General features: G+C 42.2%; 1 protein-coding gene across 7 annotated transcripts in view; it reads left to right on the top strand.

Moving 5' to 3' along the window:
- CELF2 (CUGBP, Elav-like family member 2) overlaps window positions 1–25,771 on the top strand; it is a 468,556-nt gene that overhangs the window by 232,662 nt on the left and 210,123 nt on the right. For 3 of the 7 annotated variants that reach the window (XM_006873170.1, XM_006873171.1, XM_006873172.1), the window contains exon 2: window positions 10,765–10,961. In XM_006873170.1, coding sequence (XP_006873232.1) covers window positions 10,765–10,961 — 197 coding nt within the window. Of the gene's footprint in view, window positions 1–10,416; window positions 10,596–10,764; window positions 10,962–25,771 lie in introns of those variants that run through there. The other 4 variants (XM_006873173.1, XM_006873174.1, XM_006873175.1 and 1 more) reach the window with 4 other exon arrangements.

The raw sequence follows: 25,771 nt of genomic DNA, 5'->3' as shown, positions 1-25,771 counted from the left end.
TTTGGCTCATAGGCGTTCAGATCTCTAGCTACTTGGGTCAGCGAATCTAGCTTTGCCAGTGCCTGGTTGCACCCCACTCTGCCAGCAGGTCTCCTGCCCAGAGGTCCCTGCACGCTCTCTCTCTCCTGCCAATTTCCTGGTTCTACTGCTGCCATTTCTCTGCTGCTTCTTCTTGCTGTCTCCAGTATTAAACTCTCTCTGGATCTAAGAGAGTCACAGTGGAGGGATCCTGAATCCAAAGACACCCCACATTCTTATCTCTTTATTCTTGGTGGCAGTGAAGTTCCCCTGCTCTGGGATTGGCTCTTTTAAACAGAATGGCAAGCCTGACCAATCCCCTTGTTAGAATCTCATATACCATCCACTCCAGCAGGGTTCCATGTACCTTATTTGCATAATAAGCAAGCTATCCAATCCCTTTGCTGAGTCACAAGCACCTCCTTTGCATAGTACCACATGGTCATTTGGTGGCAGTTGCAAGGCCATGGGAAAAAAAACAAAAAGCCATATAAAAGCTATCCATCACACTGCAGGACAGTAATACTAACCTCCACAGTGGGGGAGAGGATTAATTAATGTGAGCTCCTGAAGCACTTTGAAAATGTGAAGCCCTGTATAAATCTTCTGTGTGATTATTTCCCTGTTGCCATTTCTAAAAGTTCATCTAAAAACCCTCTCCCTGTACAAATGCCTTCCGCTCTGCCCTGAAGTCCACTAAGCTATTTCTGATAAATCACAGGGTGAAATGAGTTCCCTGGGCAGGGACTATCTAAAGCAAATGCTCTCCTACCTTCTCAGAGAGGGTGGTGGTTTGCTCAGTCATCAGGTACCCACCCCTGGATGCCTCCACATTGACTTCTTTGTAGGAGTGTGCCAGCTTTCTGCTTTTCACTAGCAGTCAAATTGAGAGAAAGTAATTAGGTCTCCCTTTTACTGTTTGAGTCCGCAGGCCGTGTTCTGTAACTTTTCTTGGCAGAAACACCCCTACAAGCTATGATTGTGTTTTCCCCTGGTAAGACATGACTGTTGGGTCTCCAACTCAAGGCTGTCCAACATTAGCTTCACTAATTCAGCACAATGCCTGTCACAAGCACCATCACCCCAGTCATCTGTGAATGAAAATCATGCCGTATACTTTCTTAATGAATTATTCTTTTAAAAGTGTTTTCAAGGTGTTGAAATGAATATGTGAAGGGTTTATAAAAAGTTCGTGGGACTTTCTATCATATTTCTATTCCCAGTTTCCTTGATCGTTGCAAAGCCCCTCATATTCACATGTATGTGTATGTTGTTGTTCCGTGCCATCGAGTTGGTTCCGACCCATAGCGACCCTGGATAGAGTTTCTGAGGAGAAGCTGGTAAGCTTGAAACACCAACCTTGCAGTTCAGACAGCTTTGCAGTCTGGTGCATTAACCCAGAGCGCTACACCAGGACTCCAGCTCTGGTAGCGTAGTGGTTACGAGTCGGGCTGTGAACCTCAAGGTCAGCAGTTCGAAACTATCAGCTGTCCCACAGGGGAAAGATGAGGTTTTCTGCTCCTGAAAAGATTTACAGCCTCAGAAACCCTGTACAGGGTCACTATGAGTTGGAACCGACTCCATGGCACATAACCACCATTTGTATATATAAGGTTATTTATGTTTTTCATAAAAGCTGAAAAAAAGCCCTGAACTATGTTCCATCTAGTCAAGTTAGATTGACAATGCCCCTGTAGGACAGAGTAGAACTGCTCCTCCATAGGGTTTCTGAGGTAGGAAATCTTTACAGAGACTGACTGACACCTCTTTCTCCTGCTCTGCAGGAGACCCTTTACCTTGCTGACCCTTTACCTTACCAAACATGCTGCCCTTTTCCAGGGACTGGTCCCTGCTGATAACATATCCAAAGTACTTGAGAGGAAGTCTTGCCATCCTAACTTTTAAGGAGTATTCTGGCTATACTGCTTCAGAGACAGATTTGTTTGTTCGTTTGGCAGCCCACGGTATTTTCTATATTCTTCTTCAACACCATAATTCAGATTCATCAATTCTTCTCTGGTCTTCCTTATTCATTGTTCAACTTTTCACTCACATATGAGGCAATTGAAAATACCCTGATGAGGGTCAAGTGCTCCTTAGTCCTCAAACTGATATCTTTGCTCTCTTACACTTTTAAAGAAGTCTTTTGTGGCAGCGTTGCCTAATGCAGTAATGTTAGGTAAGTCTAGGATATTGGTGTGCCATCCTGGTGTGGCGCTGTAGGGTCAGCACTGATCTACTAACCACAAGGTTGGCTGCTCACACCTGTTAGCTGTTCCATGGAAACCCTATACAGACAGAGTTGCTGTGAGTCAGAACCGACTTGAAGGCACTTAACAACAACAACAGCATAGGATATTGGTGGGAAAATTATATCCAGAGAATTTTGTTAAGATTACTAAAATTTTCCAGCAACGTAGGATCCCACCCAAGTTAAAACTATTGCGATGTCAGCTTAGTGGCCAAGAATGCACTTTTAAAAGCCAATCACAGAAGCTGAAGAACAATCCCTGTGCGTTGTAAAAGGGAATGTAATTGTCACAAATTGGAGTTGGCTGACATCTGATCTGCCTACCTCAGTGTGAGAGGCCATGATATATTTATTGTAGACGGTGGGTCTCTCGAGAGGGGCAGGTTGTATTTTGAGTGTCTGAGGTGTCCCCCGGAGGATAACACACCCCAGGTACTACATTACCAGTCTCATGAGGATGGAATTCTGTCCTTCAGTAACAGGTGGGGACCACATGGACTGTGCAGGAAGGTGTTAATATTAATGGATTTCATAGTCATGCTGTTGCCTGCCAGAGACCAGACCAATTGCCAGATTCTTCATGCCTTGGCTTTCTGCATCTCAGTCTTGAACAATTTTCTGTGCTAGCCAACAAATCCTGTTTCTTCATGTGCCATTACTTAAAGACAACTCATATTAAATCACAACTCATGAGCCCTTTGAAAGAGTGGCTTTTCAGCTGACAGAAAGGATGGGTCCTCTGTTTGGGGAGAGAAAATACGTTGGTACAGATTTAGATAGATGATGCTCAGGCAGCTACCACAAGCCACCAATCCCTCACTGGCTCCGTCTGAGCCTACGGGCTGCTCTTCACAGGGTGGGCGTCACTGTGTGTATTGTGGGCTCACAGCCATAGACCCCCGGGTGCCTTGGGTACTAAATTGGGCAGAGAAAGAGAGCCCCACACCCAGGATTCATACCTTGTCATATTCTCTAAATTATCTTTTTCATAAATCATTATCGGGATCTAAACCATAATTGTAAGGAGCTCTGGTAGCGTAGTGGTTACAAGTCGGGCTGTGAACCTTAAAGTCAGCAGTTCGAGACTACCAGCTGCTCCGCAGGAGAAAGATGAGGCTTTCTGCTCCCATAAAGATTTACAGCCTCGGAAACCCTGTACAGGGTCGCTATGGGTTGGAACCAACTCAACGGCACTTAACAACAACAACAACAAACCATAATCGTGGTGGTGGTGGTGGTGGTATGCTGTGGCATTTGTTCAGACTCATAACCACCCTGTTTCCAAGGCTGTAGGTCTTTACAGGAGCAGAAAGCCTCATCTTTCTCCCGTGGAACAGCTGGTAGTTTTGAACTGCTGACTTGAGGTTAGCAGCTCAGTGCATAACCACTACGCTACCAGAGCTCTGTACTCATAGAATTATAGAAATTAAGAGCTAGATAACTATTCTAGTGTCTTTGTTTTACAGGTGAGGAAAGTGAGGCTTAGAGTGTTTCTATAATTTGCCTGAAATCTCAGTTAATGCAGAACCAAGCCAGACTGCCAGCCTGCTATCCAACCCATAGCAACCCTGTATAGGATTTCCAAGGAGCAGCTGGTGAGCTTGAACCACCGGCCTTGCAGTTCAAATGAGTTTGCAGTCTGACACATTAGCCCCCAGTGTCACACCAGGTTGTTGTTGTTGTTAAGTGCTGTTGAGTTGGTTCTGACCCATAGCAACCCTGAACAGGGTTTCTGAGGCTGTAAATCTTTACGGGAGCAGAAAGCCTCCTCTTTCTCCAGTGGAGCGGCTGGTAGTTTCGAACTGCTGACCTTGCAGTTTGCAGCCCAATTCGTAACCTCTATGCTACCAGAGCTCCTTTGGCTACCATATTGTATTACACAGATTATAGAACATTTCCATTATGACAGAAGGTTGGATAGCTATGATATAAAGCAGTCACACCAACAAAAAGTATTCACATAATAACCGTATTGATGGCTACCAGAGAGGTCATTGTTGTTAAGTGCTGCTGAGTTGGTCCCAGCCATAGTGACCCTCTATAGAGTTTCTAAGTGAGCTGGTGAGCTTGAACTGCCTACAAATGGCTTTGCAGTCTGATGCATTAACCCACAGCGCCACACCAGGACTCCACCAGAGAGTTTAGCTATCTTTATGCAATATTTTTCCAAGACAGGTACCTTTTCATGCAGTTTTTTTGTTTACTATCTCTTCTGAGACTCCCTGGGTGGTACAAATGGTTAATGTGCTTGACTGCTAAGCAAAAGATGAATGTCTGAGTCTACCCAGAGGAGCCTCAGAAGAAAGACCTGGTGATCGACTTCAAAAAAAAACCCCATGGAACACAGTTCTGTTCGGACACATGGGGTCTCCGTGAATAAGAACTGGCTATATGACAGCTAGCTGGTCCGTTTTCTGAAGGTGGCGTTTTATTTGTTTTTCAGCATTAAATAATCATTTGAAGGCACTTGGCATTTCTCATAAGCCATTTTGTAAGTTTATTGTCCTTTCCTTTCTGTAGATGATAGAACAGGAAGTTGTTATCCAAGGAAGAAGATGAAAGATTAGGAATCAATTCCTTTGTTTCCATTCTCCACAGAGAAACCTGCAACTCACTGGGCCCTAATATGTCTGTTGCTGTGGAATTTTATAATGATAATAATAATGCATTGAATCAATTATTGTAATTTTTGAAACAATATTTCACTGCTTTAGAGGAACCTTTGAAAATTTTGCATATCCTGTGTTGATCTAGTTCTTTTTGCTTGAAAATAGAGTAGGGAAATAGGTCAATGGCTGTGCTAAAAGCAAAAAGTAAGCACTCTCATTTTTTTCTCTACACATCAGTGTATTTTCATCTTGGCGTTGAGGCTGCGACAACTCGTGCCCACTGGCATAGAGCTTTGTACTCTCTAACATGTGGCCTGATTCTGTATGGTGTTTGTCCTCGAGGTGCCGTATAACCGGCTCCTTGCCAAGAGCAAAAGCAGAAAATGGCCCTCAGGATCTTGTTGCAGTTTTCAGGCCAGGAGCCAGAAGCGATGTATGTGTGTTTGTCCAGGGCCTTCAAGTGAGTGTTGAGTCCATAGGAAACACCATTGGAGACATACTCACTCCATGGACTGTTGAACCATGACATTTGACCTTTAAGTCTTAGTATCTGTGTACATAAGGGACTATGATAGCACAAAGGTTAGGTATTTGACTACTAACCAAATGACTTGGCAGTCTACCCCCATAAAGATTTGTTGTTGTTGTTGTTAAGTGCCATCGAGTCGGTTCCGACCCATAGCTACCCTGTATAGGGTTTCTGAGGAGTGATTGGTGAGCTTGAACCACCGATCTTGCAGTTCAAATGGCTTTGCAAGCTGACGCATTAACCCACAGTGCCACACCAGGACTCCCCATAAAGATTACAGCCTATAAAACCCTATGAGACATTCTACAGAACTGACTCAATGGTACCTAAGAACAACAGTACCTGGGTCCACATTCTTCAGGCACCTCTGGTTATGGGTATGACACTGGAAAAGTCACTCTGCCTCTTTGATCCCCAGTTACATCCCCTCCAAAACTGGGATAATGATTCCAACCTGTAGACCTATTGTGATGTGTGTGTCAAGTGCCCAGCAAAGGTTTCTAGCAGATCTTGGACCCTCAATAAATATTGTTGAAATTTGATTCTAAATTTCTGTAGTAGTTTAAAAAGCATGGTGTACTGAGAATGACTAGGGAAGAAGAGAAGGGAGCTAATCTAAGTCTGTAAACCCATAAATGGATTCTAATACAGTTTTTACAAGGTGTTACCAAGAGTCTTGCTGAGTATTGGGGTATCTGTTCCATAATCAGCCTTCAGTGAAGACCATATTGGCTCTTTGTGGCCTCTGGTAAGTACCCCCAAAGGTTTAACTGTTGGATACATCGTTTCTGGCATGCTTAGAAGTGTCAGCACCAGCAGCCCCAGGAGGACTAAAGAAGTCAGTGAGTCTCTACTAGAAATGAGCACCAGCCAGGAAGAAAGTTGAGATTCCAAAAGAGGAGGAGTTTGGGATTGTCAGGAGGAAGATTAACTAAACTGTTGCAGAATTATCAGATTGGGAGGATGGGATTCAGCAACACTGGGAGCTGCCAATTGTGTACAGAAGCTTTTGATCAAGAAGATTTTGTTATTGTTAAGTTTTTGTGACAGTATACACAACCAAAGAGAGTGTTTCAACAATTTCTATATACACAGATCAGTGACGTTGAATACAATCAATGTTGTACTGTCATTCTCTCTATCCTTTTCTAATTACGTTCCTTACCACTAGGCTTGTAAACTCCTAGCCTGTAAACTTCCATCCACAGAACAATTAGACTTTATCGGGTTTTCCTAAGCAAGGGATTGTCATGATGCGAGCAATTGATAAAAACCTTTCCTTCATGAAGTTAGCCAAGTCGTGGGGAAGGGATGTAGTTAGGAATGAGAGGCAAGGAATTTATGAGGATGGAGACAACTTATGTGACTATTGAGAAAAAAATGGGCTTCAAAATGATCTTAAAGGACTCTTCATTCAGCGCTTTGCACCCTCCTCTACAGAGAGAGAAAGAGGAAGTTTCTTTTAGCTGTTGTCTTTTGTTTGGCAATGCAATTCAGGGACCCAGTAAGATTTGCTATTGGACTTTTCTTTCAATGGGTTTGCTATAAACTGCTCACTGTAAGCCTAAAGCAGGCCTGATACAACACGTAGCCACTTGATAGATTAGAAATATCTTGAGCTTTAAAGCCAGTGGGTCTGGGTTTGAATTCTTCTTCTAATATTTATTTATAGTGACACTTTTGAGAGCTGGAAATGGATGAGGCTGTTTTATTTTTCTGGGTCTCAAAAGTTTTCCACCTTTGATCGAGTGGGACCTTATCACTTTACTCTTGCTTGTTTTAGTGGAGCATATTTATGTTTTCTTTCTTTGACAGGTTTCTTTCTGCCTTACACAAATTCTAGTTTTCTCAGGTTTGACTGTTTAGATTGATAACCTTAGGAGTCCTTTATAAGCTGCTAAAGTACCTGGCTACTAACGAAAAGATAAGGAGGTTTCAGTCTACCCACAGGTGCTTTGGAAGAAAGGCCTGGTGATCTACCTGTGAAAAAAATCACCCCTTAAAAAACCTAAGGATTTAGACCCAGAGAGGGAGAAGGGGCTGTGTGCTGATGACCTGGGGGGGGGAGGGGGGAATGGGACAGGCTTGCAGGGTATACCCTTTGGTTGGTTGATGATGCATGGAGAGGATTGTAACCATGGCAATGAAACGATATATACGATAGGATGAATGTAAAACTAATGTTCTCTCATGTAAACTATCACATAATTCACAATAAAACATTTTTTTAAAAAATAACAAAAACCTATGGACCACTTCTGTGGAATCTCTGTATGCCATTTTATGCTTCTATGGCATCCGTATATGCCATTCTTTCCTGTGGCATCCACGGGGTTGCTATGACTCATGGTTAACCTTAGGAAAGGAACTTATTTCTCAGATACGTCTATCAAGAAAAAGAATAATTTCTTGTAGCCTTGTTCTAAGGATTAGAAATGATGTATGTAAAGCAGATAGCACAGTATCTATCATATAAGTAGTCAATAGGATAAGCACTAAACTCTTAAGTGTGGTAACTGCAAGTGTGGTATCAGTAATAGTTCAAACCCTCCAGCCACTCTCAGAAACTCTATCCAGGGCCTATGAGTCAAAACCAACTCGATGGCACACAGTAGGAACCACAAAATGCGTATCGTAATTATTTAGGGTACGAACTGTGGTTGAGTTTGAACTTGGAAGAACTCTGGATTGAGAAGTAGTCTTGTGAGGGGTATTCATTTCAAGTACATCACAAGTTCACAGAAGGAATTGATAGTAGAAGTAGCTAACATTTACTCCAAGAGCAGTTATTCTGAGCCAGTCCCTGTACCAATAAGCACATGCCTGTGAGATAAAGGCTGATATTTTCATTTTACAGATGAAGATCCTGAGGCCTAGAGAGGGGTATAGTTAGGAAATGATGGTGCCAGGATTCAGACCCGGGATGACTGACCCCAGAGGCCATGACATTAGCCCCTGTACTATCTAAGGATGATAAGAGATCTCCAGACACTTAGGAAAGATGATTGGTGGAAGAAGGATTGTTAATACCCACTCACTGACACATGCCAACATAAAGACCAGAAGAGCAAGGCATAAGCCCCTTTTTTCAGTTTTCCTTCATTCCTGCACCTTGGCCAGTTTGTACTTTTAGGGGAAAGTAAAAACAGCCTTTCATTCTGAGAGACATTTAGGAGTGTCTGCTCTAGAATCTGAAGTTTAGATATTTAGAGCTAGAATGCTGACTTCTAACTCCTCCACATTGTGTTAATTGTGCTCTATATAGACAACATGTAACAGCCTCATTTTTTTTTTTTTAAACTTCCGTTCTCAGCTGAGACCTGTGGCAATGCCTTCCTCTTTTCAGACTAGCTGATTTTCAACAGCACTAACCACACGTTCTTCCTGTCCCAGAAATAAGTCTTGCTACACTCTCAACTCTCTATGCTGTGAACATTACATTTCTATACTGCATGGGGCCCTGCCACCTCCACCCAGCTCAAGTCACAGCCCCACAAGGTTAGAGTGCTTATTGAACTCAAAGAGAGCAATTTGCAACGAAGTATGGGTGCATAAGAACAAGATAAATGATCTGACTCTAATATAAACAAGCATCATGTTATACCTAAATTGTTGAAAGAAGATTCTGTGCTCAATATTTTATTCAGCAGAGCACTTTTATAACAATAAGGTTGATTAGAGAAAGCTATGAAAGTGCTTCAAGTTAGGCATAGTCTGAGTGTTTATCTCAAGAATAAAATAACACAATGGTAAAATAGGGATACAAGGAGGAGGAGAAATGGAAGCCAGGACCTCATGAAGAATATCTGACATCATTCTCTTTATCTTAACCAAATAAAGAACTCTGCTTAAGATCTTTGGATGCCATCTTACTATTACCCTGAGGCCATGGGGAAATTACACCTGCCATTTGCAGTGAAGTTTTTGTCAGTGTGGCCCTTCTCTGACCTTCTTTTTCTTGGGCTGGTGTGGGGGAGGTGGTGGTAGAGGAGACTGTTGATGCTGTCTGCTGGGCTTGCTCTTGCAGGTATGTTATCCAGCTTGCTTAGGTAAGTTGTATTCTCATAGACTGAGGAATTCAACCAAGAGCACAGACTTACAGACAAACACTACTCAGGGGGCTTTCAGCTTTGTCACTTAGAGTAAGTGGGTCTGGGGTGAAATGGTGAGGAGGGAGAGCCTAGGAGAGTATGTGGTGTTGCTTTATACTTGCTGCTGCTTATTAAATAGAGGTGATACAAGTAAAATACGGAACTCTTAAATGATGGTGACTAGAATTGTAGGTTGGAAACCCAGACGGGGGTTTTAAGAAACAGGGTTGAAGAAGGTTTAGCTTTTAGTATCAGCCCCAAATATTTACTGAAGCTAGGAGAAGCAAAGACAGACCCTCCCCCTCCCCCCACCCCTTCTTGCAAACGTGTGATTGTTTAGAACTCAAGTGCAACATCTGGAAGTCAGATATACAGAGAGTAATTTATGGAGTGTGAAAGATTTGAAATATTCAGTGTCCTTTAGCGGGAACTCAACTTTCTGGGGCTGTAATTTTTTTCCCCAGACACAAAGCAGGCAATTCTGAGATCTTTGCCTCTCTGAATTGTACCCTTTGTGCCCGGGTCCCATAAACAATGTCCTTTTTAAACGGGAGCCCCCTCAGCACTCCAAGTCCTTTTCTCTAGCGGGGGCAGCCAATCAGCTGCACGGAGCCGCATAGCTGGAGCGCTTTCCATTCTGAGCAGCAACAACATACTCGTTTGATGCACACATGGATGCCTCGCGCACTCTGCAAATTCATCACCAGCATCTTGCATTAGTCATCTGACGGACTGCCAAGTGTTTCATTTTCTTTTCATGTGACTTTATTATTACCACCTCTCTCCTCTCTTCCAAAAAAGCTCCAAAGGCGGGGTGGGATGGGTGAGGGGATCCGGCAGAAATCCAGCCCTGCCTTTCGCTTTAGAGCCAGCGTAGAGCTGATAACGCTGCCGCTGCCACCTCCACCATCACGACCAATGCATTGATGGCAGCCTTGCAGAGGGAAACCTGCACTTAACTTGCAGCTGCTTCCTCTGCCGGGCCTTAGAGATGTCCACGCCCTGGGTGACAGCCGGCGGGGCGCTGCCCTGTGCTCGGGCGGCGATGCTGAACAGCAGCCTGCAGTGAAAGCCTCGCCGACGAGCTACGTAATGGTGCCTCTGCTTTGTTTTTAGTTCATAAAATTTCTACGACTCATTAGGCACTTTCCCCGTGCTCCTCATCCTCCTCCTTCCGCCTCCCCAGCCCCCACCCCCACTATTTTTTTTTCTTCCTGTCCCTCACCGTGCAGCCCTAACTCTGCCTCCTGGTTCCGTTTTTGACAGTAACGGCACAGCCAACAAGATGAACGGAGCTTTGGATCACTCAGACCAACCAGACCCAGATGCCATTAAGATGTTTGTCGGACAGATCCCCAGGTCGTGGTCAGAAAAGGAGCTGAAAGAACTTTTTGAGCCTTATGGAGCCGTCTACCAGATCAACGTCCTCCGGGACCGGAGTCAGAACCCTCCCCAGAGTAAAGGTACAGACTGCTGGGGTGCATGGGGTGGGGGGCTTTCAGTACTCGTGGGCGTGACTGCCGGCACCGCTGCGCATCAGGGGGCTGCTGCGTGCCGCCCTAATCTCTCAAGGCAGAGCCTCCTGAGAGAGAGTCTGGGCCATGGGAGAGAGGACAGGTTACCCGCACAGGCTCACCCCGGCCTCCTCCCTGCGTCCCCACCCGGCACAGGTGGGACAGGTGGGACTGGCCGGCTGGACCAGGAAGGAGGAGCCAGCCTGAGCCTAGCAAGCAGGCAGGCAGGCAGGCAGGCGGGCGTGTGGTGATGAAGCGGGAACTCGCGGAGGTGCTGCCGCGCCTCTCTTCAGGCGCGTGATTGCTACCGTGAGGTCACTTTCTAGGCTCGTCTAGGGCGAGGAATTGCCTCTCTGAGGAATAGCATTTCTCAGCCGTTTATTCCTTGAGCTAACTCTTTCTGCGCCTACCTTCCCTTTATTGCCCTTGTAATTTAAAATTGCATTTCACTTTGACGTAGCCTGTAGAGGTCTCAAAATGTCTTATAAACAATTACTGTGATGCCACTGGTGTGAGGGAGCCAAGCACTCACTTTTAGAAGGGACATGATTCTTGAGGTTTAGGTGGGGGCCGTTAACTGAATGGCCAGAGGAGGTAGTACCCTAAAAAATACTGTTGGAGAGGAGTTGATTTCCCCTCTTTGTAACCCTATATATAGTACAGAGTAGAACTGTCCCCTAGGGTTTCATAGGCTGTCATCTTTACCAAATGGACAGCAGTGTTGCAGAGCTTCTAGTGGGTTCTAACCTCTGACCTTCGGGTTAGTAGTCCAGGTCTTAACCACTGCTCCACCAGAGCTCCTTGGAAGTGCCCTAGTGGCTTGAAACAGTTAGCACGCCTTAAAAAATGCTTACAGTTTGCCCTTCTCACTGGTGAGATTCAAGTGCACAATCTGGTGATTGTTCTTGCCACCATTTTGAGATGAGAATGGGGGCAGTCAGTTATTAAAGTAGAGGCCAGAAACCATTATACTGGGTTGATGCGTCTGTGTAGGAGAATCATACTTTGTAAGCTCTGCAGCAGACGTTTTAAAATGATCTCCTCTGCTATTAACCAGTTGGTCTCCTTTCCTGTTTCAACCCATTTGCTGTAGCGATTTTTTGTTCTTTCTCTACCCTTAAGTTCCCAATCTTGCTGCTTACAGCTCCTTCCTCTTTCTGTAGGTCTCACAGTTTGTTTTTCTCTGTGGTTTGATATTTCTGCCTAGCCTGTTGTCTCTTTTCTATGTTGCTTTTCATAAGAGCTCCTGAAAGGTTATTCTTTGGCTTGTACCTATACTTTAATTGGTCACATGAACACTGGCACACACCTTCTCTTGGCCTTTTCTGTACTGACAAGGTGATATTCTGTGACTCTGAGAAATGTTGAACTCTCACTTGTTCCCTACAGCTACAGAGGTCTAGTAGGACTTTTCTAGAGCCTTTTAAGGAATTTGTAAACTCATAACTAATAGTCAAGGAGCTCTGGTGGCATTATACTGCTAACCAAAAAGTCAGCAGCTCAAACCTACCAGCTGCCCTATGGAAGAAAGAGAAGGCAGTTTGCTTCCATAAAGATTTACAGCCTCTGAAATACTATGCAGCTCTGTCCTATAGAGTCTCTCGTACGAATTGGGCTGCTAAACTACCAGCTGTTCCACAGGAGAAAGATGAGGCTTTCTGCTCCAGAAAAGATTTGCAGGCTTGGAAACCGTGTATAGGGTCACTGTGAGTTGGAACTGACTCCATGGCACGTAACAACAGCTACATAGAGTCTCTATGAGTTGGAATCAACTTGATGGTCTTGGGCTTGGGGGTTTAGCCTATTATACTCAAGGAACACTGGTGGTACAAAAAGTTCACCACTTGTTTGGTAACTACAGTTCTGCAGAAGAACAACCTGGTGATCTGCTTCCATGAAGATTACAGCCAAAGAAACCCCATGAGACAATTCTGCTCTGTTACATGGGGTTATTGTTGGTCAAAATGGACTCCATAGCACCTTGTCTCAAATTATGGTCATAAGACTCTAGATTTTTATGTGAAAGCTCAGATATCACCAAGTTTGTTCTTTAAAAGAACATATATGGAATTTTATCACCACAAACTTGAGTATCTCATAATTTGGAAATTTGAAAACTAGATCTCTAAAAATGAGTGTGATTAAGCACATTAAAATTAAGGCATTGTTGTCCAGGAGTTCAGGGCTGTAGTGCACTATGCCGATCAGGTGTCCGCACTAAGTTCGGCATCAATATGTTGACCTCACGGGAGCGGGGGACCACCAGGTTGCCTAAGGAGGGGCGAACTGGCCCAGATCGGAAAATTAAGGCATTGTTGGGAACCTTTATTATCCATATATTTTTTTTAAATATCTAATTGCGTGTTCTTCTAACAGAGAAGACTAGAGTTTGTTGTCACACGTACCTTTCACACTTTGCTGTTGGTGTAAGATGTATAATATATTAGCTTAGAGCTATAAGGGGTCACTAAATAAGGACCAGCCAGCCCACCACCTACAGTGGGGCCACAGAAAACCAAGCCAGAGGCAGTAAACTCATTCTTTCAATCAGTAGCCAAATTCTCTCTTCAAAATGACCTTAGACATAATGATTGCTGTGTGTCATCAAGTCAATTCCGACTGAGAGCCACTTCATAGAACAGAGGAGAACTCCCCATTGTGTTTCCAAGGCTGTGATCTCTATGGAAGCAGATTGCCACATCTTTCTACTGTGGAGCAGCTGTGGACTTGAACCACTGACCATTCTTTTAGCAGCTCAGAGCTTCACCATGGCACAGTCGGGGCTCCTGATATGATTGTTGATGATGATTGTTGTTGTTCACTAGCTTGAACTGCCGATCTTGTGGTTCAAACCAACTTTGCAGTCCACCCATTAACCCACAGTGCCACACCAGGACCTCCTGATTAGAAGTCATTTATAGTTGTGAAGCTTGATGAGTTGATGATTTTAGCTTTCAGATCGATGTTTCTGGTTGTTGAAGTGCTGTTGAGTCAGTTCCGACTCATAGCAACTCTGTATAGTGTTTCCAAGGCCGTAAATCTTTGCAGGAGCAGACAGCCTTATCTGTCTTCTGAGGAAAAGCTGGTGGGCTCGAACTGCTGACCTTGTGGTTCACAATTCAGTGTTAATCCTTCAGAACCACCATGCTCCTGAGACCCACCTTGTCTTAGCTTGGCAAACAACAACAACAAGAAAGCAGAAAACCTTTTCTCTGCCAAGTAAGTACTTGTGGCATGGTCTAGGCCTTCTCCCATTATCTGTCTTTTCCCCAGACGTGAGTCACTCTTCCTCAGCTATGTTTAAGACAGTACATTTTGTTAACCTCAGTCCATTAGGTCTTATAAGTAATTTCGAGACAATAGTTTGCATAAGCTAGAGTCTTAGAATGGAAGGGAGGTGTGATGAGGGAACCAACATTTTCGAGCACGCCTGCTGTACCAGACTCTGTGCTAAAGGCTTGAATGCATTGGCTCATTTATCTGTTGTCGAAATTCTGGAGGTGGGTGGTATTAGTCACATTATACCAAGGAGGAAACTGAGACTCAGGAAAAGTTAGGAAATGTAGCCCCATTTACACAGCGAGTCAGCAGCAGTGTGGAGACTTGCATACAGCCCCCATGCTCTTACACTCTATACCATTATTACCTTCGAGTTGGCTGAGACCACAAAGAGGCCTTGGTGGCTCTAGTTCAGGGACTGAGTTAGAGGCCTTCTCCTTTACCTAAGGGGTCTGGGGTTGTTGTTTTGGTGTGTTTAGATTTTATACACATGGGTTTAGACTGTACATCCTTCCAACTCATCGTATCATGGGATAGAAGTTATAGATGAACTCATTCAAATCTTACCTTTGGAAATATAGGCCAATTCCCATTACTGTGAACTCCAAGTCTCACATCAAATATTACTTGAAGTATGTGGGCTGTCAGCCAAAACTTGAAAGGATTTTTGTTATACGGACATCTCCGTTGTAGAGGTATTTGTTGTGATGGGATTTGAGCTGTATAATGACATTCCTTTCAGAGGATTACAGTCCTTAGCCGCTTACATATATAGAAAACAACAAGAACCACTTTTCTTTACACTGATACCTATGTGTGCCATATATTATTTGCCTGCTCATATGTAAAAAAGGACCCCATGTTTACAGTGGTTCTGACTGTGTCTGCAGAGTACAAATACCATGTTTCCCCAGGATTGATGGTAGAACCTAAAGAAAGCAAAATTATTGGAGGCCACTATCTAAATGTGGTTTGAATTAAGTAAGACTTTTGAAGTCGCCTTGATTCATGGCCTTATTGACATGGATGGTTCCAGGAAAGAAAGACAAAGTCAGACTGTTACCTAATCCAGTTGAATTAAACATTTCTCTCCCTTTGTAGTTTTTACATTCTGTTTAGTCCTGAGGCCTAAACTTTGTCCTATTGTTTAAATCATTCTTTAAGTGTTTGAGGCTAAGCTATCGATTTTTTTTTTTTAAACTATGGATGTATGTGTTGACCAAATAGTCTCAACAAATCTAAGGAATCCAACTAAGTAGTCTCCCACCTGCAAGGATTCATGGAGAGGATATTTCATTCAGTGGTTATTTGATGAGTCTGAGGGAGGCAAGGCATACCGCAGAGTAGCTATGAGCATGGATTTTGGAGTCAGACATACCTACCTACATTCAGTTTCTGACTCTGTCACTTCCTAGGTTAGCCTTGGGCATGCTACTTTACCACATGTGAAAGCAGAGACAGTCCTCAAAGTACTGAGATACAATAGCAGTTACATGCTTTGCACAGATCTGGAATATGATAGGAAGTCAATAAACATTTCTCTGATGACTGTTGTTTTTATCACTACCTCTAAAAACTTAACCATCTAAAGGAGCAATGAGTAACTAGAATGTAAAAAAGCATGAGAGACTGAACTCTGGAAATTCAGACACAAAAGGCTGACTTGTAGGTGTGGAATTAGGAAGAGATAGCCTCATTACCAAATCTTGAGGAAACAAAGTAATAAATCAATGAAGATGATGATAAGCATTTCAATTGAATGGACTGGCTTGATTCAGGCATGAGGGTGGTATAATGCAGGGCATGTTCTTGGATCTGTGAATTCTCCCAGAGTTCAGGAAATGTGAAGTATATAAAATGACATGGAAAGAGGGAATACAGAGATGTTTAGAAATATAAGCATGGATCAGTTCTTGGAAGACCTTAATTACCAACTTAAAATACTAAAGGCTTATTTGTTAAAAATTGAGGATATATGAAAGGTGTTTTAGCATGATTTAAGAAGGCTAGATGAGTACAATGTGTTGACTTGTGTTAAATGAAGTACTGGAGATCTGAACAAGGACGCTGTCTTCTATGGGGATGGAAAGGACACTGTCTTCCTCAGGGAAGAAGTCAATAATACAGACATGACAGTGATGCAAGAAAGGGGACTTGATAAGCCAATTTGGACAGTAATGACAGTTGGTTTGGGCCTAACTAACTTAGAGCAAGGTTAAGCAGTCAACAGTGGTGGGAATGGGGATGAGGAAGACTGTGTTGAATCTAAGGGACCAAAGAACCAGTGAATGATGCAGACTAAGACAAGCCATTGGATCTGGTGACAGGACTTGAGGCCATTTCTGAATTAAGAGGTTGAAAGGTTGGAGTGAGGAGAGGGATTGCATAGGTCTACTGTATCCGGCAGTGGTGTTGTGATGAGAGTTGGTGCCACCCATTACTGTAACTCATAGTGTTAACCAAGCCCCACCACTCCCCCTTCAGTACCAGACTATAAAGAATCTTGGTTGTTGTTAAGTGTTGTCAAATTGATTCCAATTCGTAGTGACCCTGTATTGGGTTTCTGAGGAGCAGCTGTTGGATTTTAGCCATGGGCCTTGTGATTAGCAGTCCAGTGCTTATCGTACAGCACCACACCAAGACTTCATACAGAATCCTTAGAAATGTGTATTATCAATTTTAATCATAGAACAATGTGTGATAAATATAATTGTAGGTAGAGTATAGTATTATAATATTTCTGACTCAGTGAACACTAACAACCAATTTTTATTGTGAAATCTTTTTTTATATTGCATTAAATTAATAGTAACTGAATGGAAACCTTTTGTAACTGAGGGGAAACCTTTCTGATTTTTCTTTTTCTTTGATTACTATTTCATTCTCAAAAAAGTTAGCGATATAAGTTCACAAATACTCATTAGAGTGTAGCTAAACACCAGAAAGTTTGACAAAAGTCAGTGGCTGTAAAAATACCTCAGCAGCAATGAAAACAAAGTGTCACTGTGTTGTTGTTGTTGTTATGTGCCGTGAAGTCGGTTCTGACTCATAGCAACCCTGTACGGGGTTTCCAAGGCCGTAAATCTTTACAGGAGCAGAAAGCCTCGGCTTCTAATGATAGCTCATTAGAAGTTCAAAAAGTAAGTTAGCATAAGAGTTTTAGCCTTGTAAGGTTTATTAATATATGCTCATATATTATGAAAAATGATGTTGTTGTTACAACTAAACGCAGGGGATATTTTTACTTAAAAGCCAATAAATTTCTGCTGAAACACTGCACAGAATTTTATAGACAGTCATTTTGGTGTCACCCCCCCCCCAACAGTGTCACCTAGGATGGTCTGTATCCCCATGTCTCCTAGTGATGCCACTAAATGTAGGCTACCCTTTCTAGTAGTCTAGACATAAAAGAAGGGAAATTAGAAACATAGGGTTTTGTTTATTTTTTAAGGCAAGTAATTGTTGTTAAGTGTCGTCGGGTGGATTCTAAACCATAGCGACCCAGTATAGGGTTTCCAAGGAGGAACTGGTGAGCTTGAGCTGCCGACCTTGCGATTCAAACAGCTTTGCAGTCTGGCACATTAACCCACAGCGCCACACCAGGACTCCAAGGCAGGTGATGGGATAGAGCAAAAGGAAATCATGAAATATAAGGAATACATGAATCCAGGTTCTTGCAGAGACAAAAGGTGTAGCTGCCATTAAGTGTCACTGAGTCAGTTCCAACTCACCGCTAGCTATTCTGTATGTTGGGTTTGAACCTCTCTCTCACTTTGCAGTGAGCAGTCCATTGCTTATCCTGCAGCGCCACACCAGGGCTCCAAGGAGCACATATTGAAGGATGGAAATAAGCTTCATTTGAGCCAATAGGAAAATTGTTGTTGTTAAGTACCGTGGAGTCATCTCTGACTCATAGTGACCCTGCACAGGGTTTCCGAGGCTGTACATCTTTACGGGAGCAGAAAGCCTTTTCTTTCTCCCACGAAACAGCTGGTAGTTTCGAACTGCTAATCAGGTTAGCAGCCTGATTCATAACCACTACGCTACAAGAGCACCTTAATAGGAAAATTAGGAGGAAGTAAAACAGAGAGAAAAGTCAGAATAATGGAAGAAAATAGGAGACAGCAGATTCTCTCAGTGCCCCCAGTTAGAGTAGTAAGTTTCTGAGCAAGGCTGGGTAGAGTAGAAAACTTGAAGAAGAATGGAAGAGATTGAAAAATGACTGCTTTGGACAATCCTTCAGGGGAAAGAATAACTGGATTCTTGAGGAGCAGGCAAGGCTCACTTGGATCAGCTAGCTGTGGAGAGGGCTCTGATGGTTGTGGTTCTGAGACTGTGTCAGTCAGGATTCCTCAGTGAATGAGTGAGCGAGCAGAGAAACAGAATCCAAGGGAAGCTAGGGTTGGAGATCGCCAAGGCTGATACTATGTAGAAGGACAGGAAAAGTTAAGACATGCGTTCGACTATTCTTGAGGCCTACACTAGGGAACCTAGTCAAGGCTCATGTTCTGGGAAAAAAGAAAGAATTGAAAGGTCAGAGATCATGAATAAATTTCAGGAGAGATGGCCAGTCTGGAGATGGTGTTCAGTAAGACCAAACTCGTAACCTACACATGGTAGATCACTTATATGCCTTGGATCATCTCTGTTCACTTTCTAGTTCATCAAAAATATAATCCCGAATCTTAGTATCCTGAAAAAGCATACTCTATAGTGAGCTTTATGGAGTCCTGGTGTGGTGCTGTGGGCTAATGCGTCCGACTGAAAAGTTGTTTGAATTGCAAGGTTGGTGGTTCAAGCTCACCAGCTGCTGGAAACCCTATACAGGGTTGTTATGGGTCGGAACCGACTCAGTGGCACTTAACAACAACAACAGTATAATTAACTACTAATCATCAGTTCAAACCCACCAACCCCTCCTTAGAAACCCTACACATGATTGCTTTGAGTTGGAACTGACTCCACAGCACTTAGCAACACAGTATAATGAACTATATTTATACTTTTATAAGCTATGTGTGGCATTATAGGATAAGCACTGGACTTCTAACTGCAAGGTATATAGTTCAAACCCAGCTACTCCTTGGAAACCCTATACAGGGTTGCTATGAGTCGGAACTCTCTTATGAGTCATTGTTGTAAGTTAATGACACTTCACAACAACAACAACATGCTAGAAAAGAATGTTTATGGCACTGTAGGATAAATACTGGACTGCAGATTGCAAGGTCGGTGGTAAAAACATACTAGCTGTTTCTTGGAAACCCTCCGCTCGGTTGCTGTGAGTTACAGCTGACTGAGCACTTAACAACAAGCAGCAGCAAGCTAAGTAGATAGGTGTTGTGATTCTCAAGTTTGGAGGAATGAAAACTACAGCGCCTGTTCTAAGTGACTAGACTGAAATCATTTCGTATTTGAGTTTAGAAGGTAGGAATGAAACCTCAGTCTTGATCTAATGGCCGACCACCTTGTTGATCCCATTTTGTGTCTCTTATAGTGACTTCTCAAAAAAGAGAAATAGATACAGGAAGTGGCTTGTGTAGACTCTCACTAAGAAATAGAACTTCCTTTTTTCTTGAAATGTGTTGGGAGATAGTAGCCTAACTGCTGCTTAGGGCCTAGAATGTTCTGGGTAAACCAAAAATCCAATTCATGTTTCCCTTGGGAAGGGTTATTTCCTTTCAGTTTTAAAAGAGCAGCTTGTGCAGTGGTTGTCGTAATGGTGTGATTTTGTCTTCTTGTAGTTCAGAGTGAGGTTAGGGTCACTAGGGCTAGGCCTCAGGAGTAGGCTGCAGCCTTGGGTCACTTAATCTTTGTCCCCTCCTCCACTGATCACAGAGTATGACAGGGATTGGCTTTCACCCACTCCCTGTAAAGTCCCTTCTTAAAAGGGTTTACTTCAGTCTCTAAGAATTTACTAATAAAATCTAACTTTTTCTAACCTCATCCCAGTTAAGTGAAATGGGAAAGTTTTTTGAGAACAAGATTAAGCTTAGAAGACTGGGAAATAAACAGGGAACAGGAAGGGAAAGAGAAGAGTGAAAAGCACCGAAATTTAGCTTTACTGATTTCAGAATTTGGCAGAGGGAGAGTCTTGAATTCAGAAGATTCTGTTATGTTGTAGTGGAATGAGGATGGGCCTTGGAGTCAGAAGACTTACACCTAGTAATTTTATTATTATATTTATCTAGTTTAGAGAATGTGCTTCAACTTCTTTGTCAATACTGTAAAAAATACCTACCTCACAGAGCTGCTGTCCATAATCCATAGGAGAACAAACGTGAAAAGGTATAGCCTAAAAAGAATTCAGTTTTATAAATATAGCATAAAAGAATAAAAAAAAATATTATTTTCTTATTTAAGATGGTAACTGTTTGTAAAGCACATCTTTGAACTTTTCATTAAAGGGATAATATTACAGGAGTGGGGTGGGAGTAGGGGGGTTCGTTGTCATGTTTTATGCTTTTCCTTTCCTCCCTCCCCCCTACCACCAGCCACCAACACCCCCAAAAAAATGCTGTCTAGAAGCTTCTCTTAAGAGTACTACAAGTGGACTTGGGGCTAGTTCAAGTGATGTCACCCAGAAATTAATTGAGAAAGAATTCAACCACTCAGGAAGATGAACCAATTTTATATTTTATTGCAGACAAGTAGGGGGTAGGATTACTGCCCTAAATTACATGAAAACTAGGATTGCTGCCCTAGATTTTTCTGGGATAGTCCTAGTTTTAGTAATGTTGCTTCCATGGCAAACAGGAAGAATGTTTCCATCCTGAATTCATTTTGTGTTAGCAGAAATCACTATTTTACCTGTTGTGACATCCTTTCATTGTTGGTTGATGGAGCTCCTACAGGGTAAACGTCAAATGCAGTGGACCCACGTGACCTTAGACTTTTCTATTCGTACAGACAGAGATCTTATCACAGCTTGGTGAAAAGATAAATCTATTGGTTCTAGCATATAGTATATTAAAAGACTTAACCATTCATTTTTTGGAATGTGGTTTGTTCATTATTTTGACTTAACACAGACTCCACCCATTAAACAGATGGAGTTTAATCTTCATTTTTTGTGTGACTCCCTCAAACAGAGGATAAATGAAGAAGAAATATTAAATACATCTCTTTTAAGTTATAGTGAGAAGGAATCTCTGCTCTAGTCATGAGAAACTTGACTGTGCCTATTTAACACAGCTTTGAATTTTTGTTACTTATATCAAAGAGGTGGCTTTCACCCTGGCAGATAATATCTACCATGGCTACATTTTGATCCTTAGATCTTTGGAGAGAGAAAGAAGAAGAAACAGAAGAAAAGGGACTCAGAGGACACAAAGAGAGAGCCAATATCAAAGAAGAAAATATATGGCTCAGGGCTGCTTCAGACTATTTTGTGTTCTTCTCCTTTTCTGGGGCATTCATCGGACAATCTCTTTGATATCCCATGCAAGTAGAGTTTTGCTAAAGGTAATACAGAAACGACTGCAAGTTATATTGACAGAGAACTTCCAGAGTTTCAAGCCAGATTCAGAAGAGGACGTGGAATGAGGGATATCATTGCTGATGTCCGATGGATCTTGGCTGAAAGCAGAAAATACCAGATAGATGTTTACCTGTGTTTTATTGGCTACACAAAGGCTTTCGAATTGTGTGGATCATTACAAGCTATGGACAACATTGCAAAGTATGAGTATTTTGGAACACTTAGTTGTGCTCATGAGGGATCTGCACATGGAACAAGAGGCAGTTTTTCGAACAGAACATGGGAACACTCAATGGTTTAAAATTAAGAAAGGTGTGCGACAGACAGGGTTGTATTCTTTCACCATACTTATTCAATCTGTATGCTGAGCAAATAATCCGAGAAGCTGGGTTCTATGAAGAAAAACGTGGCATCAGGATTGGAGGAAGACTCATTAACAACCTGCAATATGCAGATGATACAACCTTACTTGCTGAAAGTGAAGAGGACTTAAAATACTGATGAAGATCAAAGAGCACTGCCTTTGGTATGGATTACATCTTAATGTAAAGAAAACAAAAATCCTCACCCCTAGACCAATAAACAACATTCTTATCAATGGAGAAAAGATTGAAGTTGTCAAAGACTTCATTCTTTTTGGATCAACCATCAATACTCATGGAATCAGCAGTCAAGAAATCAAACAATGTATTGCATTAGGTAAATCTGCACAAGATCTTTTTAAAGTGTTGAAGAGCAAAGATGTCATCTTGAGGGCTAAGCCTGACCTAAGCCATGGTATTTTCAATAACCTCATATGCATGCCAGTGCTGGACAGTGAATAAGGAAGACCGTAGAAGAATTAATGCATTTGAGTTATGGTGTTGGAGGAGAATATTGAAGGTACCATGGGCTGCCAAAAGAACAAACAGATCTGTGTTGGAAGAAGTATAGCCAGAGTGCTCCTTGGAGGCCAGCATGGCCAAATTTCATCTCTCATACTTTGGACATATTGTCAGGAGGGACCAGTCACTGGAGAAGGATATCGTGTTTCGTAAGGTGGAGGGTCAGGGAAGGAGAGGAAGACCTCCAGCAAGATGGATTGGCAAAAAAGCAGCATCATTGGGTTCAAGCATGGCAACAATTATGAGGTTGGCCCAGGACCGGGCAGTGTTTTGTTCTGTTGTGCGCAGGGTCACTGTGAGTCGGTACCGATTTGATGGCTCCTAACAACAACAAGGCCTTAGCTCACCCCCAGTGTTCTTGCCCGTGGTAGATTTACATTTTTATAATTGAAGCAGCAGCAGCAGAAAAAAGAAAACAGGCTTTGGACAAATGGAGAATGAGTTATGTGGTTTAAATTTGACATGAGACGTAAACTCAGGCGTTTCGTGCCTCAGATCGTGTGACTCCCTCAAACCATTATTACAGGTTGATTGAAAAAGACAAGTCTAAGGGGATCTCACAATTCATATTCCCCAACTGAATGCAGTTATAGCTTGTCTGCATAGTCTTCTTTGTCTTCTTGTTTGCATTTTACAAGATTTCCCCACACCAGGGAACCCCAAAATTGTACTTCTATAGAGTTCCATACTCAGGGTCATTAGAAAATAAATTATCAGAAAATGAGAAGTCTGTAGCTACCTGTCCAGAAGAGAGATAGATGCTCTGTACGGAGTAAAACTGACAGCTCCTCTGGAACACATGTGCATTACCTGGTCCCTCTGCATGACCCACCTCCTGGTATTCATTTCACTCCAAAGACCCAGATAACTAGACAGGTAGGTTGAAAGGTTTCTTTCTTCCTTCTCCAAGCTTTGCATTTAATTAACATTTAGAATTAATGACAACCTGGTGCGGTGCTGTAGGATCACCGCTCTACATTGAAACACAAGGTTGGTGGTTCAAACCCACCAGTTGCTCCTCAGAAACCCTGTACAGGGTCGCTATGAGTTGGAATCGACTCAGTGGCGCTTAACAACAGCAACGTAGTTAGGTTATATTTTAGAAGTGTTCATAATGCTAGCATTGAAAAAGTAAGTAAAAGTGTTACCTACCGTTTAGAGAACTTTATTGTCTTCAAATGTAGCAGCAATTGTGAGGATGGGGCAGGATTGGGCGGTGGTTCATTCTGCTGTACTTAGGGTCACTATAGGTCAGAACCAATTTGACACCATCTCATCTAACAACATCATTGTCTTTAATATGTCCAAACATAGGTAAAACGTAAAATACTGTAAAATACCTCTTTTCTTACCTTCAGTTAGTGGGTTCTCAAGACTGACTTTTCATCCTTGGGCATATGGCCTAGATGCTGACAGGACTTAAGCATGAGTCTCAGGTTTTTTGTTCCTTCTTCTAATTTCATTGATTCTGAGACCATCTATTCCTATACTTTCTTTTTTAATATTGGCTGGATCAAACTTTATATAATAATTATAATTCCTCTAGTTAAACGTAGGCATGCTAGGGCAACTATATGAATAAATACAGAACAGTCAGTATTATCTTAAAAACAATTGGAAATTAGAAAAGGACTAAATGCCACATTGTTTGAAGTCCTGGTATGGTGCTGCGGGATAAAGCACTGGACTGCAAGGTCAGTTTGAACCACAAGGTCAAAGGTTCAAACTCACCATCCACTCCTCGGAAACCCTATACAGGGTCGTTCTGAGTCAGAACCGATGGAACGACACTCAAACAAATGTCACTGAACAATATGTGTATTGTTAGGTGTGGTCAAGTCGGTTCCAACTCATACCGACTCTGTTTAGGGTTTACAAGGAGTGGCTGGTGGGTTAGCAGTCCGGTGCTTATCTTGCTACATCACACTAAGTGCCCAAGCAATGTGTATAGAAATGATCAAATGGGAATCTCATTTGCTGAGTAAACTTTTGCCAGAAGCACAATAAAATAATAATAAAAAGGGATACAAAAATCATTGTCCAAGTGTTAGGGGGGGCGAAAAAAAGTGGAAACGAAACTAACCAGCAACAGATTGCTATGGGATTGTGTGTTCTGATAGCAGAACTGATGCATGATAATATGTTGACTTTCGGGACAATTGATCAAGAGAATTGAAAAAGTTCTAGCCCATACTGTGAAATTCAGTGGAAAATGAGTTAGGTATTAGGTATCTCAATGGTACATTAGGTATCACACTAGAGAAATTTGTAATGAACTAGACCAATTAGTTATATTTAAAAATCAAGGTCTTCAGGTGTTTGAGGATGCTTTCAAATCTTGATAAATCAATGTTAAGGGGAAAGGAATACTGCAAAATAGCTGTATGTGGAATGATGGGTATTTTGATCTACATGGATTTCTTAGCGCTTCTTTTTCACCAAGTCACATAGATAAACACACGCAGGTAGCAAGCAATGAAACAGGATTTTCTATAAATGGGAAAGGAAGCTAGTTAGCTGAACGGGGTCAGGTTATAATGGTAAAAACTAATGGATCAGGGAGAATGGGGATGGCAGTTTGAAACACCACAGGAATTGCCATCAGGATCAATATTTTCCTACTCTATATGTAAATGGATGAGAAATATAACCCTAATCCAGTTTCCACAGTGTGGAATTAATTCAATTTGGAAAAACTCATAAAATATTCTTTGGACAGTGATCAGTTTGAAGAATAAAGGAATATACTTTTTCTATTTCTATTATTGAATCATAAATTCGAAGTAGAGGAGGATTAAAGGATTGAAGAGAATATTCACTCACCACACTCTTTAATTGACCTAGAATTTGGTCATTATACAATAATTTGGCCAGATGAGGCCTTAGGTCTCTGCAGGATAATTTCTCCAGCCTACTGGATCATGACCTGTCTCTTTATAGGTAGTCTTCAGTGTTCTTAGCAGTGTACATAGATAGCTTTTTTTTTTCAATTTGAGGTTTTTATTGTGGATTGAGTATAAATTTACAGGGCACATCATCAGTTTCACATTCAACAATTCATATAACTTGTTTCATTACATTGATTATAATCCCCTCCATATACCATCAGTTAAAAG

Source organism: Chrysochloris asiatica, unplaced genomic scaffold (genome assembly GCF_000296735.1).
Source record: "Chrysochloris asiatica unplaced genomic scaffold, ChrAsi1.0 scaffold00226, whole genome shotgun sequence".
NCBI lineage: Eukaryota > Metazoa > Chordata > Mammalia > Afrosoricida > Chrysochloridae > Chrysochloris > Chrysochloris asiatica.
Note: the sequence above shows the minus strand (reverse complement) of the source record. Positions and strands in the feature narration are given on the sequence as shown.